This window comes from Amphiura filiformis, chromosome 12, assembly GCF_039555335.1.
Source record: "Amphiura filiformis chromosome 12, Afil_fr2py, whole genome shotgun sequence".
Lineage (NCBI taxonomy): Eukaryota > Metazoa > Echinodermata > Ophiuroidea > Amphilepidida > Amphiuridae > Amphiura > Amphiura filiformis.
The window spans coordinates 60,644,743-60,664,217 of NC_092639.1; the positions used below are offsets into that span (position 1 = coordinate 60,644,743).

The 19,475-nt window shown below is 37.3% G+C and overlaps 1 protein-coding gene across 1 annotated transcript; it reads right to left on the minus strand.

Moving 5' to 3' along the window:
* Positions 1-13,836: 13,836 nt before the first annotated feature.
* Positions 13,837-19,444, minus strand: LOC140166528 (uncharacterized). The gene is made up of 4 exons (XM_072190012.1): positions 19,247-19,444; positions 16,101-16,290; positions 14,601-14,786; positions 13,837-13,990 (listed from the first exon to the last, which is right to left on the minus strand). Exons 1-4 carry the CDS (start codon positions 19,329-19,331, stop codon positions 13,876-13,878), a joined length of 576 nt encoding a protein of 191 aa, XP_072046113.1. The 5' UTR covers positions 19,332-19,444; the 3' UTR covers positions 13,837-13,875.
* Between the last annotated feature and the right edge of the window lie 31 nt (positions 19,445-19,475).

Here is a 19,475-nt window from a genome sequence, read left to right on the forward strand (position 1 = left end):
TCTCCAGCAGCTAGCATCTTATTATATTCACAAATCAAATACTCATTGTGATTCTCAAAATCAAAAATAAACACGCATCACAAATTTATGAAATATATATATTTTTATTACCAGTTGTTTCTATTATTGTACTTTTTAGCATAAAAATGTGATTTGTTAACAAAATTTATTATCATAATATTATCATAAAACCATGAATTTAATAATAAATTTTGGATACAGCTGTGCATGTTAGAGACGTTGAACCGCATTTAAAATAAAAGGTGTTGCCGGATTGAAAACAAAACTACCAAAAAACCCGCGGGCAAAAGCGTATTTTCACTGAAGTTGGAGAGACGATTAATAGCTAAATATTTATACTGAATTTTATAGCATTATGTTTAAACTATTGAATTTGTTTTCGTTATTATACTTGCTTGTCTTGTCTTGTAATCGATATTATGTTAGATATATCAATATACATGTACTTACATACAACATTCAACATTTGTTTCAGCTCTGCCTTACACTATGGACCACAATGGCCTCATCCCAGTGACATTGTTCAATAACCTCAATTAAACAATCATAGTGTAAAATTTGACCTCAAGTTGCAGAATATGAGTTTTTGTACCCAAATTTTCAAAGGTCATTCAATGAATGTACAAATCTATTGGGGTTAATTAACTGTGTCCTGATGGATGAGCTTGTTGTGGATCCTAGTGTTATGAGCTGTGCTTAATGTGATGACTAAACTAACAAAGCTTAACAAGACGTCTTTGTACAAAGCGAATCACATATGCAATGTGCTATTCGCAGTTGAAATCCATACACCCCAATAGAACGCATGACCTTAAGCGTCCACACAGGGTGTGTGAATTTCAAATGGGGTTACCTGAATGGCTGACTCCATCCATTTGAAATCTGCACCACCTTTGTTGAAGATTTCCGGGAAGGTTAAGGTCAGGGGGTATATGGATTTCAACTGGAATAGCCCGGGGAATAGCCCAATGAAATCCGATACTTTCTTAAAACATTATTTATCTTTTGAAATGCTCCTGTGAGACCAACAATGCTATTGTTATAATTGTTTTACCATAAGCGTGACTAGTGCTCATCTCTTCGATACGTATATATTTTCAAGCCATATTACAAATATGAGTCATAAATCAGGCAGACTGAATTTCAAATATACGGTCTCAGTGCGGTGCGAGTCGCAATAGAATCATTGCATATGCATTAAGCAGCACTTTAGTTGGGAAACCCTCATTACGCAGGCCATATGCGGCTCGCCGGTGATTTTTGTGCGGCCCGCAAGAACATCTAGATTCTAGAAAAGAAAAGTGCTCTCAATAATGAGGGAAAGTTGATTCTACAATATAACCATGAGAACTTCACTCTTTACAATAAATCCCTTATTTATACCAAGCAATGTTAATTTGTTGTGCATGTTGTAACACACCTCTAAATTGAAATGGTAACAAGTAACCCATCTTCCTTTCAAATAATCTATCGTTGGCTCTCAATATTGTCCCGATCTAAGAAGAGTGTGACAAAAATAAGCGTCTCTGTTAATTGAGCATTCCATATATAAGAGTGATTCGTTCTTAAATTTAATTTTAAAATCCTGATTTATTGTTTTATTTTATCCAACCAATGCATTATGCAGTACTAATTATACACAATTGCATATGTATAGCAACATATAGTAATGTAACAGTGAACATGGTGAAGTAAAAAATATACACATTGTCCAATCACTTTTGACCTATCTACTTGTCCAAACTCTGATATTGATACGGCAACACCAAAAATGTGAATGTAATTATACAAACAAGCACTTGAACTTGTAAGTGAAGTGTGCATACATGTATTTTGTTAAATTTGATCCAATTGATTATAGAAGCGAGCATTGCCCCCGACCTAGTGCATTTACCCTTCACCGTTTTGATTACAACCGGTCTTACCCGCTGCTGCGCACAATGGAGGCTGTGGCTTGGGGACAAGCTGGTACCTAAATGCTTACCCGGGAAATATCGTATGAATTTGTGACATTAATGCTTGTACAGAGGGTGTATACAAAAAACAGGACGAATGCCTCAATTTAAATTTAAATAAAATTAGAATTAATGTATACTATTAAAGATAGTGCTATACTACTATTTATGCTTGTATTTTGTTTCAAATGCTATTTAGTTGTATATGCATTAAATGTTGTTGTGACTGGTGATAATTCGGAACAAATATGAACTGAAAAGAAATACGGTAATTGTCTACTTTCAATTCATAATAAGACCCCACCTTGGATTGAGACGGATTATGCTCAGAGAGGAAATAAATACATGTATTATACACGATTGAAATAATTTCCATGTCAATATAGTACAACTAATAATAATAAATAATAGTTCTTGTTCTTATTCTTCTGCTTTATTTTATTTTCCCTTCTACTTTGTCCTGTAATACAACCTTGTTTGCACACAAAGTGTATACCCAGGTGTACCGTTTTATGTACCGGTTCGATTCCGAATGCATGTGAAATTTGTAACACATGTACCGGTTCGATTCCGAATGCATGTGAAATTTGTAACACATTAGCATAGGACCTTTGACCGAAATAGGGACTAGAATGGGGCCTATAATATGTACATCTGCAATTCTGATATCCATAGATGGTGTGGCATTACTAAATGAGCACCCAATTGATAACAACCCCTGTAACAGATTACAGGACACTCCAAATACCAGTCAACATGATCAAACGACTTCTAAATACCATTCGAGGTAAAGAAAGTAAATAAATAAATTTTGGATTTATAAAGCGCCTTTCTCCAGAAAGAAAATTGAAAATAGCACGTTTCTCTATAAAACCAAGTTTTTGCAATTATTTGACCCAAAACTCAATAAACCTGAGAGTTTAGTCATTGTACTCTTCTCAGACTCACTTCCCATCCAACCTGTTTTTGGAATATACAAAAACCTACTTACCTCAAATAAATATTCCAAATCAAGCGATTTCTCACTCTTCATGCTCTTGGTATCATAGGGTTGTGGTGGGACCACTAAACTTTTCTTCTTCCCATCCATTTTAAGTCTTTTCCGGAATCTAAATCGTTTAAATTATAATGGGCTACAACTTCTGACTTCCATGCATCCCGCCCAAACTCCAACAGGCTTATGTATACGACATCTATCACAATACAAGCACATGCAGGCCTTACTACTTCATTGAGATCCAGGGTCACATTTTTTTTCATCATGTTAACCATAACCCAACTAAATTCTTATTGGTTGCCTTAAAATCGGACAATTGCATTAGAATCCCAAAAATGCTCATCTATGAGGACACAGTTCGTTTACCCAATATGTTTGTATAATCAAGGAATGACCTTTTGATACATTGAGTACCAAAACTCATACCCAAAAACTTGATGTCAACTCTTGAACTCCGTCTGCTGAGTAGATGTTTTCAAACTTGATCGTAAGACATGATGCAATTTGATTCATGAGTATTTCGTGTCAATGGTATACAGCCGGTAAATGGCACGGGCCTGGGGTCATTTTTATTCCCCCTTACAAAGATTGCAATCTAGTAAAAAATAGTATGGAAATGTAGTTGTTCGTATTTATCATATAGTGACAGTTAGAGATTTGTTTTTGTCAACACAATTGGAAGATAAAATATAAAATTTAATATGACATTTATATCATTTATATGGACATTATCTGGCTATCCAAAGATTTTAAAAATGGACAGGGCTTCAAAGCAAATGGTCAGATTTTGAAACACAATTTTTGCGACTAGTTACTAATTTTTTATCTGATTACCTGACCTTGGCCTTGACAATGGTGTATTTTAGTCAGCTCCGGGACACGGTGAAGCTGGAATAATCAGGTGGTGTATGACGTGCAGTCCCTAAATTCAGTAAATTTTCATCGTCAACCGTGTAATTGAATGGGATTATTTTGAAATTTTAAAACGCTTGAAATATCACAAACAAATAGGCCTATGTTGATAAATAATATAAATACATGCTAAAACCGTTGGGGTTCGATAATGAACCCCACAAAACTAATCGAGTATATGGAAAATGCCATACGGCCGGGCGGTTTCACGAGTTGCCGGCTCGATCATGTCATCCGCCGCCTGGGAATAATGGTTTCCTTTGGTTCACGGTCAATAACCGATTAGGAAAATTAGGAAGAGGGGGAAATGACCTTGACTCGGAAGACGTTGGATATATGTGTTTTTTTCTTTTATTTATTTTATTCATTTTTTTGTTTACTATTTATTGATCGACGCGCACCGCATACACTTATCTATTTCAAACATAATTTTGTATATCGTTATAAGTAATAATGTCACGCTAGTGACTCACCTCTAGTGATTTTGGTTGGGACAAAGTGGTTGCTGAAATCTTGAAAGCAGGTGGGCTTCCGATGAGATAAATGTTACTAAAAATCATAAACACAGCCTGATTAGAACGTACAACTCATGAAGATTGGATCAAAGCCGCATCACACCATGGATTCAAGAAGGTGGCAAGCTAGACCCAGTAATCACCATAGTGTCCGTCCATGGGAAAGTGTTCTGCAAGATGGCCCTGAATAAGTATAATCCATGAGACCGTTAAGTGATGAATTAACAGTGTAGTTTTCGAAGTACCCGAGTTACAGGTATACCACAGGGTACAGGGTTTGTGTATGACAAATTACACTGGAATGAATGGTGTCGATTTTAATGCAGCATTTGATACCATCTGGCAAGAAGCACTATTGAAATGTACGCGATCCATCAGACAAGATTCTGGTGGCCTCATTGAAAGCATGCACACAAGTAAACAAAGAATCGCTTATGATTAATGGCGTCAAGATCACTTAAAAGGGCATTTCGTGATCCACAGCATCATCCCCCCATTTTTCTCCAAAAAAGTTGAGATTTTTTCATCACTGGAAACCTCTGGCTACATAATGTTTATGTACAAAAGATTTCTTGCAGATTAATTAGTTTAGCAAAGATATCGTGAAATTTGAATTTCGTTCTGGTGCACCAGAACGAAATTACAACACATTGTCTATGGGGCAGTGTAATACACATAATCATGCATAACTCACAAACGCAAAATCGGGATCAACTGACATTTTGGGAATAAGCTTTTTCGTGGATATCTACTCAAAAATGTCATAAAAAGACGATGCTAGGATCACGAAATACTCCTTTAATGGATTGAAGTAGTAGTTGGTGAGACAAGAATGTCTCCTTTCTCCAAGCATCTTCAACATATACCTCGAATTTGTGATGAAAGATGTTGGCAACTTGAGCAGCGTGCTGCGCAATCCATATGGCATATGCATAGAAACAACATCCGCTGTGCTGATTATACAACCCTCATGGACATTGTGTTTAAAAAGTTCCCAATTTCCACCAATGAATTGGTGAAAGCCTGCAGTAAATTGTGGATGAAAATCAACCCTACAAAATGCAAAATCATGTCAAGTGTGACCCACGGGATCACACTTGACAACACACCAATATTGACAAAGTGGAAGACTACGTGTGGGTAGTAATGCGCACATGGTAGAGGCGATGTTGTTAAACGGCGTTCAAGACTAGCAGCCTGTGCAATTGGGAGACTAAAAAGCAGCATCTGGTTTGAATCAAAATATCTCAAGGTCACTCATGATGATGATATCTACAGAGCCCATATTCTACCTATTGCCACCATGGAGACGCATCTTGGTGTAGATCAGACTAAACCAAGCTTGAAGTGTTCGAGATGTGATGTCTTGAGCTGAGAGGTTTATCTTTGATGTTAGACCATAATAGGCATGTTAAAGGAATCAGGAAATCAGGCGCAGGCAGAACGAAGTACAACAAAGACCATTCTGAAAGAAGTAGCCTTACGACCAATGAACTGATTTTTAATACCTTGTTATGAGCCTCTGCTTAATCACCGCCTCCTCTCCAAGCCTACCAGAAAGACTTCACTATCGGCCACCAGGTTGTCCGCGTATCAGATGGAAAGACCAAGGCAACAAAGCATGTGGATGCCGCTGCACAATGCTGAACATCAGGCCCAAGGCAAACAAATGTTGCGGATGTTGCCTCGGAGGATGTCGAAGGGCCACACCGGCGTGAGGAAAACAAGTCAGCAAGTTTATAGTCATCCTCAATTATGTGAGCTCGTTGTGGTAATTGAGTTTATTTGTAGATGTAGATCAGGATGTGGTAAAAATTACTCGGTAACGGTTGATTTAGCAATGTTCAGGCCACACCGGCCTGAGGAAACAAGTCAACAAGTTAGTCATCCTCAATTATGGGCTCGTTTGCTTCGCGTTCAGAATCAGAGGGAGTAAAAATTACTCAGCAATGCTTAAGTCAATATTGTTCAGCAAATACTTTACTTGACTAAATCTGAAGTCAATGTTAATTGAGTAAAATGTTTTTGCTCAGCAGTTGAGTAAATAATTTACTCAATCAAGGTACAAATATTTACTCAACCTGAATTGAGTAAAAAGCAACTGTTGAGTAATGTGGAGTAAACAATAAATTCCTCAACAACAACAGTGAGTCAAGATCAAAAACTCTTGTGGTGAGCAATTTTTTTGCTCAATACCTGGCTGCCTGAGTCAAATCGTTGCTCAGCTCCTGTTGCTTCAAATTTACTCAAACAATTTTAGCGAAACAATCAGTAAGATTTTACTCAACATTAAGATTGCACATTACGTAACAGTTATCATGGTTATGTTGTGCAGCTAGAAAAATATCCGTAATATTTAGGTTCCGCGTTCTGTTCCCTGTTCATGCTATTTCTGGCAATGGACGAGATCCAATGCCATCTTAATCATGTTAATCAATGTTAATTAGAATCTAAGCAATTTGTCACTAACACTGAAAATTAAAAGCTAACAGAGGAGACAAGAGTCCAAGACACTTTGACCATGGTGACCAAATTTCCCAGAACTATATGGGAACCTACCGCAGAAACAAACAAATTAAAGTAAACCAATTACAGTTTATTACATTAATCAACATCTGACCTTTTAAAAAAACTTGTGGAAAAGTTCATAATGTGCTGACAAAGTAATTTGATGAACCTGTTTACGCATCTTATTTCCTCTTATTAGGAATTGAAACTTATATTACCAGTACAGCTTAGTACCTCATTGTCTAATTTGTCTTTGTTGGCAGGATTTGTTTCCGTGATATCAATGTTTCAATACCGTCAATAAGTGATGATATACCGTCATTTTGTACTTTAGTTCCGTTACTTGGTCAAAGTGGAGAGAAACAGACTTGTATTTACAATTTTGATGAACGAGTTTAGGGGTTGTTTATCTTTGACTACTTCAACAATCGATTTGCCTTTATACCAATCATACGCATATAAAAATGTTCAAAAGTTTGATTGCAACGTATCTTTGCCTGTGTGTAGTCACCGGATTACCTTTAAGAAATGAAGTAACATGTCCGAGAGATTGGCTGGGCTATAATGGCCACTGTTACCGCTATTTTACCTATAGCAAGACGTGGAATGACGCTAGAGATTATTGTCTGAGTCTGGAGGCAGATCTGACGAGTATTAACACAGCGATGGAGAATGCTCTGATCAATACCCTCGTTAGCGGAGATCAGGTAATCAAGTATGAAGGATTCTTCTACTTAACAAGCTTTAACATTTACTTTTAGTTGGGTTTCAATCAAGCATGCTTTTCATTGAAAAGTACAAAGTTGAACTAGCCATAAATAATTCACTTTTATAAATAACTATAAAAAAAAGGCGCAGTGATTTATAGTGCGCTACGCACAGGGACAACGCCTAGACGTTGACCCACAAGCCTCAGCACACTTTACAGGTTGTCGCTGACCACTACGGTCCCACATCATTCCATAAATCATTAAACAACAATTCATGGACTTTGCTGCTTCAAGAGCGCACACCCTACACATTCCACAAATAACCTTCGCAACCAGGATCAGCTCCCCGAGTTTCGTACGGGTTACAACGAGACAAATTAGCAGTGAGTTCCTTGTCCAGGGGAATTTCAGGCTAACTCGATTTTTCCACGAGAGCGTACTAGGCACCGCCAGGGTTCGAACCCGCAACCTCGCACCATAGTCGAACGCCTTATCGATTGTGCTAAATGGACTGCTAAATCCCAGAAATTGTATCAATGTTGCTGTATGTTATCATCGACTAAATTTCGTGGTGAACAGAAATACAAGTTTTTCGCGTCAATTTATAACCATGATAACAGTTGCACAGTGTCATCGCCCCGATATTTTCATGGCAGAACTCGCCATGGTAGGTTGAATCCACCGCCACGCATGGCCATTTTGTTCCGACCTGTTTAATAGTTTTGAGACGCATAATGGGCCGAAGGACATCCGACTAAGGCTACTGAAAATTGCCCGGTGACTGACTTCGCTGTGTGTGAGTCGAGCATGGTACGCCATAGGTTATAATGCTTTTAGACTACCCACTATTGGCCTATACACTGCGCTATATAATTCGGCACATATAAAATCAGAATTATTGTCAGTTTTTGAGTTCAAGACGCAAGCTAACGACTATCATATCTGTATAACACATATATTCAAGTGCACGGAACCAAATCTGGTTTCTTTAGACGAAATCATTTACTGGAGATATTCATCATTTTCTACCCCGGTATCCAAAGATTTTCGTCTGAATATCAAAATGTTTATCGTGCATAGCACATTCACGTGTATCGATCCCGGGTATTGATTTTAGTATCTCTGGTGTACCAAGTAATTATTAGCCAGGCGATGTCGGTGTGAGTCGTACGTAACTTAATTGTTTGGTAACATTTACCCACTGTTGAGTGTTGGGTAAAAATGTTTCATCCAACGGATTTTTACCCAGTGTTCTATACTATTCATCAAATTACTTCAGCGGTGTCCGTCTACTCCGTCTGATTATCGCGTAAAAGGAACTAGGTCACGCGATGGACCAGCCAATAAGGCACAGTGTCGACGACCTATACGATAAATATAAATTTAATACTCCGTTGGTGAGCGACGGGCGAGTGGTATTTCACCGAACGCAAGAAAAGGAGTTCTATCTGATTGGCTAGCAATCGATCGCATAGGTCGCTCAGTAGTCAACTACAAACTCAAAATGGAGCAATGTATTCAATTCGATTGAAATCGATTATTCTATTATTGACGTAGATAAAGAGAGTGATAGGGTGTCAATAATGTACATTGTATTGCACCTGGATTTTACATGCATTCCTTTATATAATTATTTTCTCAAAGAGTTGAATATTATCACAATTTTTACAGGGGATTTCAAAATTTTTACATCAAAATTGCAGTTAAACATATCCACAGCAAAATACCGGTCCTCACTAATTAGTGAATTTAATTTCCAGTTAGTGTATTTAAAATAAAACCTGTGATTTACCTGACAACAAATAAAATTTTCTTGCAATAGAAATATCATGTGGGATACTGATATGGTAGGCCGCAACCGCCACAACGTGGAGCTGCTACGCGTAGCTGACTTTTTGCTCCGTGGAGCCAAATTGACCAATCATGTTAGAGTTTTTCATTACTCGGAGGTAAAACTGACCAATCAAGTACGACTTACTCATTACGTGAAGCGAATTTATTCATTAAGAATTTGCCAGACGAGCTTCTCGTAGTTGCAAGATATCCTCGGTCACGAAAGTTATGATTCAAAAAGTAGTTTATGAAAAGTACGAACCGACTTATTATTAAGATGGACATGCACTCATAAGAAACTCATACAGTATTGTACATAACTAATAACTATATAGCTAGGCAGAGTGGTGGTAAACCATGCACACAATTCTGCGATCTGCGGTGTATCGCCGGGAGCTAATTTGTACAACTTGCGCGGCGTGGCCTGCGGAATTCGACCCGCAGCAAACCAGTTCGGATTTACTTTATATACTAGTAGTAGGCCATGCATACTGTAGTTACTGTCCGTTTTCCTATACACAATACTCAGCGCGCTCACCATTGACGCGTGACCTCTACAAATAGTGTATGTTAGAAGTATAGGCCATTGCCTAGTTGACGTCACTGTGTAAAAAAATAACCGGCCAATATTTAAAGTATTCTCTGAAATTCTAGCAAATATAGTTTTGTAACATGTCCTTAATTTTTAGCTAATTTAGGTGTTTGGAAATATTGGTACTTTTGTGTTTTAGGAAGGATATGTAAACGACAGATAACACCAAAAAATATGAAGACATTATTTCTAAACCGTGTTAAGTCTGCAAACCATTATGCTTCTCATTTTCAAGAACGCTGGTTAACAATGAGCAGACTATTGCCTCATTTCGTAAACAAAAGCCCACACAGTATTATTACGTTGCGTTCGCTTTATAATCATTCACCCAACTGAAACTATAATACCAGCTCATTGCTCATTGCACAGGTAAAACAGACACAAGTGCAGTGTGTATTTAACCAGAGAAGATCTGATGTAACATAGTTGAGCTGTTTTCATTGAGTGTTATCTTGGTTTAATAGCTTTTAATGGGGTTTAAGTCCTTCAAAGGTCGTGGTGAATTCTACTGTAGACATGACTGCATCATGATTATTTTAAAGTCAACAACATTCAACAATATGATCACCGTGATAGTATGACAGTATCAGTACCGTGGGTGTCAGTGATCCTGGTCTGACACAGTAGACAAACAAACAAACAAACACGCCACACACATGACACATGCATGCAAGGTAACATTGACTATACACTAATCAAACAATGGTATTGATCCTGTACAACTGGTCGTGGTTTATTTACATTCGATTCATTTAAAATCCCCATAGTAAACATTAATTTTGGCAAGAGTTTTCTCTATCTGGAACGAGGATGCATCCACTGGCTCCGCGTAATGAAAAGATCTAACATGATTGGTCAATTTAGCTCCACGAAGCGAAAAGTAAGCTACGCGTAGCAGCTCCACGTTGTGGCGGTTACGGCCAGCCATAATTATACTGATCATGCGAAAATCGTAAAAACATAGAATAGAAACAGTGTGGCAGACTCTCAAAATCTCACATTGTATGCTTAGCCTGAGTCGCTCGGCCTATCTCGAACAAAATCACCATGCGTAGCTGTTGGAAAACGTGAGGATTCATCGTACTATCACGGTAATTTTTGACACGAAGATATAGGGACGATGACGGTGTGTAAGGTGCCGATGTGATGATCATGATTCAATTAGCCAATCAGAACCACACTTCCGTATACGCCATAAACTGCGCGAAATTGGCAGACCGCTGAAGTACTGTGCAGAAAACTGTAACTAGTGCCCGACTCAATCATTCTATGGTGCCTGAAATAATATTATTACTGGTACATGCGTACTATTTTTCTGTTTTTCAGATACATATCGGACTAAGGGATTATGGTGTCAATGATTTGTTTCTTTGGAGTGATGGAACTGCGTCGTCCTTTACTGCTTGGGATACTGCTAATTCACAACCAAACACCGGAACTGGCGAACCATGTGTAGAGATGAATCATCCAACACATCCCAAGAGCAAGTGGCACGATATAGCGTGTTCCCTACAACTAGGATTCGTTTGCAAACTTTAATTCAATAATATGACAAACTTTCAAATTAATGTTAAATTCACCTATACGTATACATTGTATTAAGGCAAGCGGGATGGCAGGATCTATATATTAGACTGCTTCTATTTTGGAAAAATCGTGTTCCTAGCGGCAAGTTTAAAATAGAACCCATCTACATGATTTGCCTAGTTTTAGCCATATATATATACAATATTAATCAATATTAATGGTCATGCACCTACAAATAATAATGTAACGTAGTAACATTTTATATAAACATCTCAAAAAAAGTAACTAACCCCCCTTAAATAATAACCACTATTCAAAAACGGGTGATTGTATTACAAATCTGTAAAATGCGTTGGAAGCTGAATTTATTTCTGCACATTTTGACACCTCATTTGCAGCAATTGACTAAATATTGACGTCACATCGTACATTTAAATCAATGTAACCCAAGATTTGAAAGTTGCAGTAAATTGTATTGATTTTGCATTCAGTGTAATGGAAGGAATTCTGTGTAATGATATCTGGGTGCTTTTGTATTGTAAAAATTTGTATGTAAGTGCAACTTTCAAATCTGGACCTCACTACATTAAATTGGCCGATGTTTTATTGTTTTCTGTGCTATTGTATCAAATGAGGTGTCAAAATACGCAGAAATAAATTCTGCTTCCAACGCATTTTACAGATTTGTAATACAATAGCCCCTTTTTGAATAATGGCCATTATTTAAGGGGGGTTAATTACTTTTTTTGAGATGTTTACTTTGAATGAACTGAACTCTTGGTATTCCATGTGAAATGCACCAGCGAGCTGTTTTGATTAAATTACATATGAAGGTTTAAGGCTTATTGTGAGAGAATAGAGCCATTTCAGATTTGACCCTGATGATCGCTAAAAGTCATATAGGCAGATAGGGGTCATAATTTCTTTTGAATGCTCCAATCTTGTTGAAAGATATACCAAATTACCCCTCTGATCCACAGGTTATGGAAGGAATCTATAATCTGTGTCTGTTCACAGGCATTAAGGGGTTGCGCCAATAAGGTAGCGTTCTCCGAAAAGTTTTTCGATAAATTCATTAATTTCTCAAAAAGTAAAAAGCAAACTTAAAAGCAAACTTAAAAACATTAAACGTGACGCGTTTAGGTTTGGGTCAAACTGTTTTAATAACATAAATGTCGGGTTATATAAAGGTCATGTTCACATTTTTAAAACGTTTTATATGAAAAAAACGCAAAACTTGAACATTTTTAAAATGTTGTAGAAATGTTATTGTAAAATATACTTTTGCAAACATTTTTGCAAAATATTTGGCCAACATTTAATATCATTATGTTAGAATGTTTTGCATCATGTTTTCTGAATATACCCTTAGTCTGTGCTTTATATAACCTGACATTTAAATGAGTACAACGTTTTGCGTTTGCTGGTATTTGGTGCTCTCTACGACCTATCGTTACTGAGAGAGTTATCCTATTATCTTATAATCTTATTTTTAGGTAAAATGTCACGCTTTTGGTTGTACAGGGGTACAATTATTACAACTCGCTCCGATTTTGGTCCGTTTTGTTCATGTCCGATGCGACAGCAAACCATTTCATTATTTTTTGTAGCATACAATATAGTTTTGCTTTGTTTTGTTCGTTGCTTTAATTGTTTAAAGCGTTCAGTTTTCTGGCACATTCTCACAAACACTGAAGATGGCACATCTTTATCAGTTGCATTGGTTTATACACTATTTATTTCACATACATATCTATATATATACAAGAATATATTTCGTTTTCGATTTTACGTAAAATCTTAATAATTATTTAGATAAAGACAGTAATACCATCATGCAATAGTCGTACAATGTCCATTATAATGTACGACAATGAAGTGTAAATTTTAAAGCCATAATGCACAATCTTTTTAATGATTTTTTTGCATATTTATAATGTTCACACATGTCCTAAATTGTACTTAACAAAAAGCCGTCAAATTTTGATTTCGTTATTCTTTGCCCAAAACGCTAAAATAATATTAGTAATAACTGTCAGGAAGGGGTTTATGTCCATTTTAAGCTGAAATAACGAGGTAGAGTGAAAAAAACACTAGCTATTTTGGTCGTTTAAGGTGGAGTTCTGACTGCATATCGAAATAGCTCTGTTGATCTACAAACACAATTTTCAAACACAAGTTTAACAAGTATAGAAAACAATCAGGTTAAAGAACTAAATAATTTGATATTATCAGATCACATTATGGATCTAAGTGAGCTCGTGTGGTTTATTTTTGTTTATTTGATTGTCGTATCCATCCTCCATCATATCCAGAAGTCGTCAATAGGTACTTCCATCTGTGACGGATGCACCTCTTTAACCACCTCGGCTTCCTTCTTCTCTTCCAGGCGCTCTTTCTTTGTTTTCCTTCGAAGTTTTCTGCAATAAACATTAATAAAATAAATATGATTTAATGCAAATAAAATACAATAAAATATGTATAAAAAAGATACAAGTCTAGTTCTCGTGTGTGTTCTTTGTTGTTATTGTAATTTTGTTCTTGGCGGTAATGCTATTCGCCGTTACCGTTGCTGTCGCCGTTGTTGACGGATAGTCATTGACGTTTTATTTGACGTTGCATGTCTTTATTGTTATTTATCGTCGTTGTTGTTGCCGTTATCGTCGATTGTCATTGACGTGTTTGATTGACGTTTTCTTTATTGTTAGGCTATTGTTGTTTAACGTTATCGTTGCCATTGCTGTTGCCGTTGTTGTACAGTCATTGAAGTTTTTGTTTGTCTTTATTGTTGTCATTGGGTTTTTTTCCGTTGCTATCGGTAGCCATTGCTGTATTTTGATGTTGTGATCGGGAGACTTCCTTTAAATATGGGGCATGTGACACAAGTTTAACAATGTTTGACGTGGTGACCCGACTTTCAAGACATGAACATGATGAAGTTATGTTTCAAAAAGAAGTGACTCAATGTTTATATCCACTATTCGTTTTTATTTTTAAATAAGTTTACAAAAAAAAACCAATTACACTTACTTTGGACAGCAGCTGCAGAAACAGAGAGAATCCATCATCATGTCATACCATTTCTTCAAATCTTTTTTAACTGGTGCGAGACATGGGAATGTGTCATCTCGACAATATGTGTGGCAAAATACGCCTATCATTAGCGCTATTGTTATACACACGATGATGATGCAGATGTTGATGAACTCCTGCATTCTGTGATAGGAAAAGAAGAATATAATTTATGGTAGAATTGTACACACGGCAAAGATTAAATTATGTCCTTCCTTAATTTTCTCCCCATCATCTGATTTTTTTTAAGTGTCCTTCTCTCTTTTCGTTCGGAATGGCATGTCTCATCCAAAGGTGTCATCTTATTATCTTCCCATAGTTCCCAAATATTTGGCGTTATTGACCGTGAAAAAGTAACTTTCTGGGCATTTGCCAAAAATTAGCGATTTTGCAGTTAATGGCTACAAAAATGTAAAATTTGTTCAAAATACGCGCGAATTTGGTGTAAAGCTGATGAAAAAAGGGGGTCATTGGGTGGCGTATTAAAAAAAAAAGGGGTCGTTGAGAGTAAGCTGATGGGGGTCATTGGGTGGCAGATTTGCCTAAAAAATGGGGTCTATTGACAGGCACATGACGCGTACCAATATACAGATGGTGGATGCGATATCGCTATTTTTGACGTCGCCATTGGATTAGCACATAATCATGAAATCTTCACAAACAATTCTAAATTTGTTATGTGGTGTCAAAGCAAAATTATCTTACTCTAAAACCGTTGGGGTTCTGCAAAGTACCCCACTGCAAGTATGTTAATTGTCCATTTATAATCGCTAACCGTGTATTGTGAATGGGGCTGTCAGCCCTGTATCTTCGCCAGCCTCGTACGTCCGTGTTGCGTGTCCTATGCCGCCTGCCAATATATGGGAGTGCCCCCGGGCCCTCCAGTGCTCCTATACTCCGAGCTAAAACTATCTTCCTCTATACCAACACCTTAGCTAAGGTCGTTTGGGCGTAAAACCCCACCCCCCCTTCGTAGTTCTATGGTTAATATGAAATAGTCTACATTCCCAGTCATTATCCATGGGCCAGAGGAGGGTCTAGTCTTAAATCTACAAAGCAACGTTTAGCCTTAAGGGTAGACGAGGTATTGTTGGTCGAAGCAACATTAAAAATCGATTTTCATTATCTATATCAATATATTATTGAAAATTAACGCCTTGATGTTTTGCAAAAGTTCGTTCTACAAATCATATACTTTGCAAACTTGCTTAATTTATTGTTGTTAATGAGTTATGTACGTTTTACGAAAGTGTTGTTGTTTCAGCCCTCTTTACAACGTAACTCATGAACCGCAGCACCTATAAAAGTGTATCTGTGATATTTATATTCTTCTACACGCTCGCTATGAATTGAGCAATGCAGTGTTTGCCAAAGCTCACTACCATTCGTAAGATGCTGTGAACTACCAAATCACAACAGTTTAAAATAATTAATAACCTTAAGCCTATATATTCTTACTTAGCGGCATCTGATGCATCCGGGTCTTGACAACAGCTATGGTAGTCTCCATTTTCATCTGGTCGGTCGTTTTGGCAACAAAAGTTATATTCGTTTGGTTGCCCGTTTGGTAGAAGATCCGGGCATTCGTAGCTGTTACCTGGCTGTGTTACTTCTAGGGCGGCATCGATGGGACATGATGTGGAGGATACTGAAATTAAGTAAATAAATTGTTTATTTTAAACACAGGATTTTGATCTTTGACGAAGTTCGAAGAAGAGTAAAATAGAGCAGGATGTGGTGCTTTTGGAAAATTGAATGAAGTGATGCAGAGAAATATGCCATTATGTCTTAAAAAGAAAGTCTACAACCAGTGTGTCCTCCCAGCCATGATAGTTCAGAAACTTGGGTCATGACCAGAGTCATGACTTAGAGAACGGAGCAGAAGTTGAGAGTGATGGCTCAACGCAGTATGGAAAGGAGCATGCTAGGGATCACAAAAAGAGACAGGAAAACAACAGTGAAACAAAAGAAGTGTGTGGTCTTGGGCTAGTTGGTCACCTAGCTAGAACATCAGATGGACGATGGACCAAACTGGTTACAGAATGGATACCTAGAAATGGTACTATGCACCCAGGAAGACAGAAAGTTAGATGGAAGCCCCCATGTCACAAGGGAAAACGCGGTAAAATGAGCGAAATCGCTCAAAAAGCTAAAATCGCCAAATATCACCAAATATCACCACAAATCTTCAAAATGGGGGGAAAATAGGAGAGATTCTGCAAATAATGTGTGATTTACCGCATTTTCCCTTGTGACATGGGGGCTCTAGTCTTACTTGCCGATGATTTTACATGCAGAAACTCACACAGGTGATTTTATTTAAAAACCATTGGGCTATTCTAGTTGAAATCCATACACCCCCTTTGGAAGACATGCCCTTAATCTTGCACACAGGGAGTGTGAATTTCAAATTACCTGAATGGGTGATTACATTTGATAGGCTACACCCCTGTGCGCGCGATTGAGGTCATGACCTCCATCTAGGGGGTGTATGCATGTCAAGTGGAATAGCCCATTGGCTGCAAGACCAGTCAAATTTCACACTGTATCCGCTACACAATAGAGAGCTTGCGAAATGAAGTTACTTTAACTTTAACTTTTTTTCCGCTTTTTTTTTTTTTTTTTTTGGTTGTACAGGGTACAATTATTACAACTCGTTCTGATTTTGGTCCGTTTTATTCATGTCCGACGCGACGGCAAATCGTTGCATTATTATTTTGTGCAGCATACGATGCAGTTTAGATTTATTCGTTGCTTTGTTTAAAGCGTTGAGTGTTCTGGCACATTTTATAAGACTAAAGATGGCACAGCTTTGTCAGTTTCATTGGTTTATACATTATTTATTTCATACTAATATACATATCTGCAGAAATTAAAATTAGAATTAAAAATCTACTGAAATCAAATAAATAAATTGTTTATTTTAAACACAAGATTTTGATCTTTGACGAAGTTCGAAGAAGAGTAAAATAGAGCAGGATGTGGTGCTTTTGGAAAATTGAATGAAGTGATGCAGAGAAATATGCCATTATGTCTTAAAAAGAAAGTCTACAACCAGTGTGTGTCCTCCCAGCCATGATAGTTCAGAAACTTGGGTCATGACTTAGATAACGGAGCAGAAGTTGAGAGTGATGGCTCAACGCAGTATGGAAAGGAGCATGCTAGCCTCCAAACTCAAAAGTAATGTGGGGTCTCTCGTTCAGGAACTTGAATCGAAAGTCAATTTTTTTTCGCCAGAGGAAAAAAGCACTTGAAATTCCGGAAAAATCATTTAAAGTTTAAATCTCCCATTGAACCCTGTGGTAAAGCCCCATGTTGGACCTCAAATTGGGCAATATCCTTCATATTGACTGCCTTCAAATTGCAGGGGTTGAAAGTATGGGCAATTTCAAACATTTTATTTTTGGACCCCCCCCCCCACACACACCCAACCCGCATTTGTTCCCCTTCAAAATATTTGGTGTGAGGTGGGTGATATAGCCCCCATGTCACAAGGGAAAACGCGGTAAAATGAGCGAAATCGCTCAAAAAAGCTAAAATCGCCAAAGATCACCACACACTCTGCTAAGTAAGCTTAAAATCTTCAAAATGGGGGAAAATAGGAGAGATTCTGCAAATAATGTGTGATTTACCGCGTTTCCCCTTGTGACATGGGGGCTGATGGGGAGGGGGGGGGACGAAATTATAAAATTTCTTGATGTAACCTGGATGAAAAAGACCTGGGATAAATCAGAGTGACGTCACCTTGGAGAGGCCTTCACCCTACAGTGGGTATAGAAGATGGCTGTATTTAGAACTGTTATTGGTCTTAAAAGACCAAGATATAATACACTATGGACCACAATGACCTCATCCCAAAGGCATAGTTCAATAACCTCAATTAAACATTCATTTTTTTAAATTTGACCTCAATTTGCAGAGTAGAGTTTTTGTAACCAACTTTTCAAAGGTCATTCAATGAATGTACAAAATGTATTGGGGTTAAAGAACTGTGGATTGATAAATGAGAATGTTGTGGATCCTAGTGATAATTCACATCCTATATAGAGGAGAGCTAATTTCTTCGGAAGAGATATCTTGGTGATCCCTACATCCTTTCGCACACCCCGGGCAAATAAATTATTCAGGAAATGTGTTATAACATATGAGCCCTTTATCGTTTATTTTCTTTTGGAAAGAATGGGTTCGAATAAACTTTAACACTGTTTAACAACCCCTTAAACAATAATCCCACGCACATTTTCTTCAACAAAGACTAAAAGCAACAATAACGACAACATTCTAAAATCACACGCACATTTTCCTCAATAAAGACTGAAAGCAACAACAACAACAACAACATTCTAAAATGTCGTGACATATATTCAACTATTGTAATAAATGTTGATTCAACATCAGACAAGATGACCTGGTCTGGCGGCTGGCCTGTAAAAACTTATAATTAATAAACCAGCATAATAACATGATACTTTAGTCATGTCGTCATCTAAAATATCTCTCCATAAGAGGATGAAAACAAAAAGAACCGAACCAAGTCACTGAGATAGTACAACTATTTACAAAACTCATTCGTAAAATTACTTAGTCACCAGTATTTCGCTTACCTTTTGAAAACAGACAAAGGAAATATATCAAGCTTAAAACAACTTGAAGTTGAAACCCATGTGGGATGTTCACTTTTCTTCCCATAATTTTATAGATATTAACCGATCTAGGGAAGAAGTAATTAACACTCAACTTAATTTGAGAGGCCAATAAGTCCTTTCACCATCACTTATTAAATATTAAAACATGTCGGACTGTTTCTTGTGCAATGCAAATAAAATCGAATAT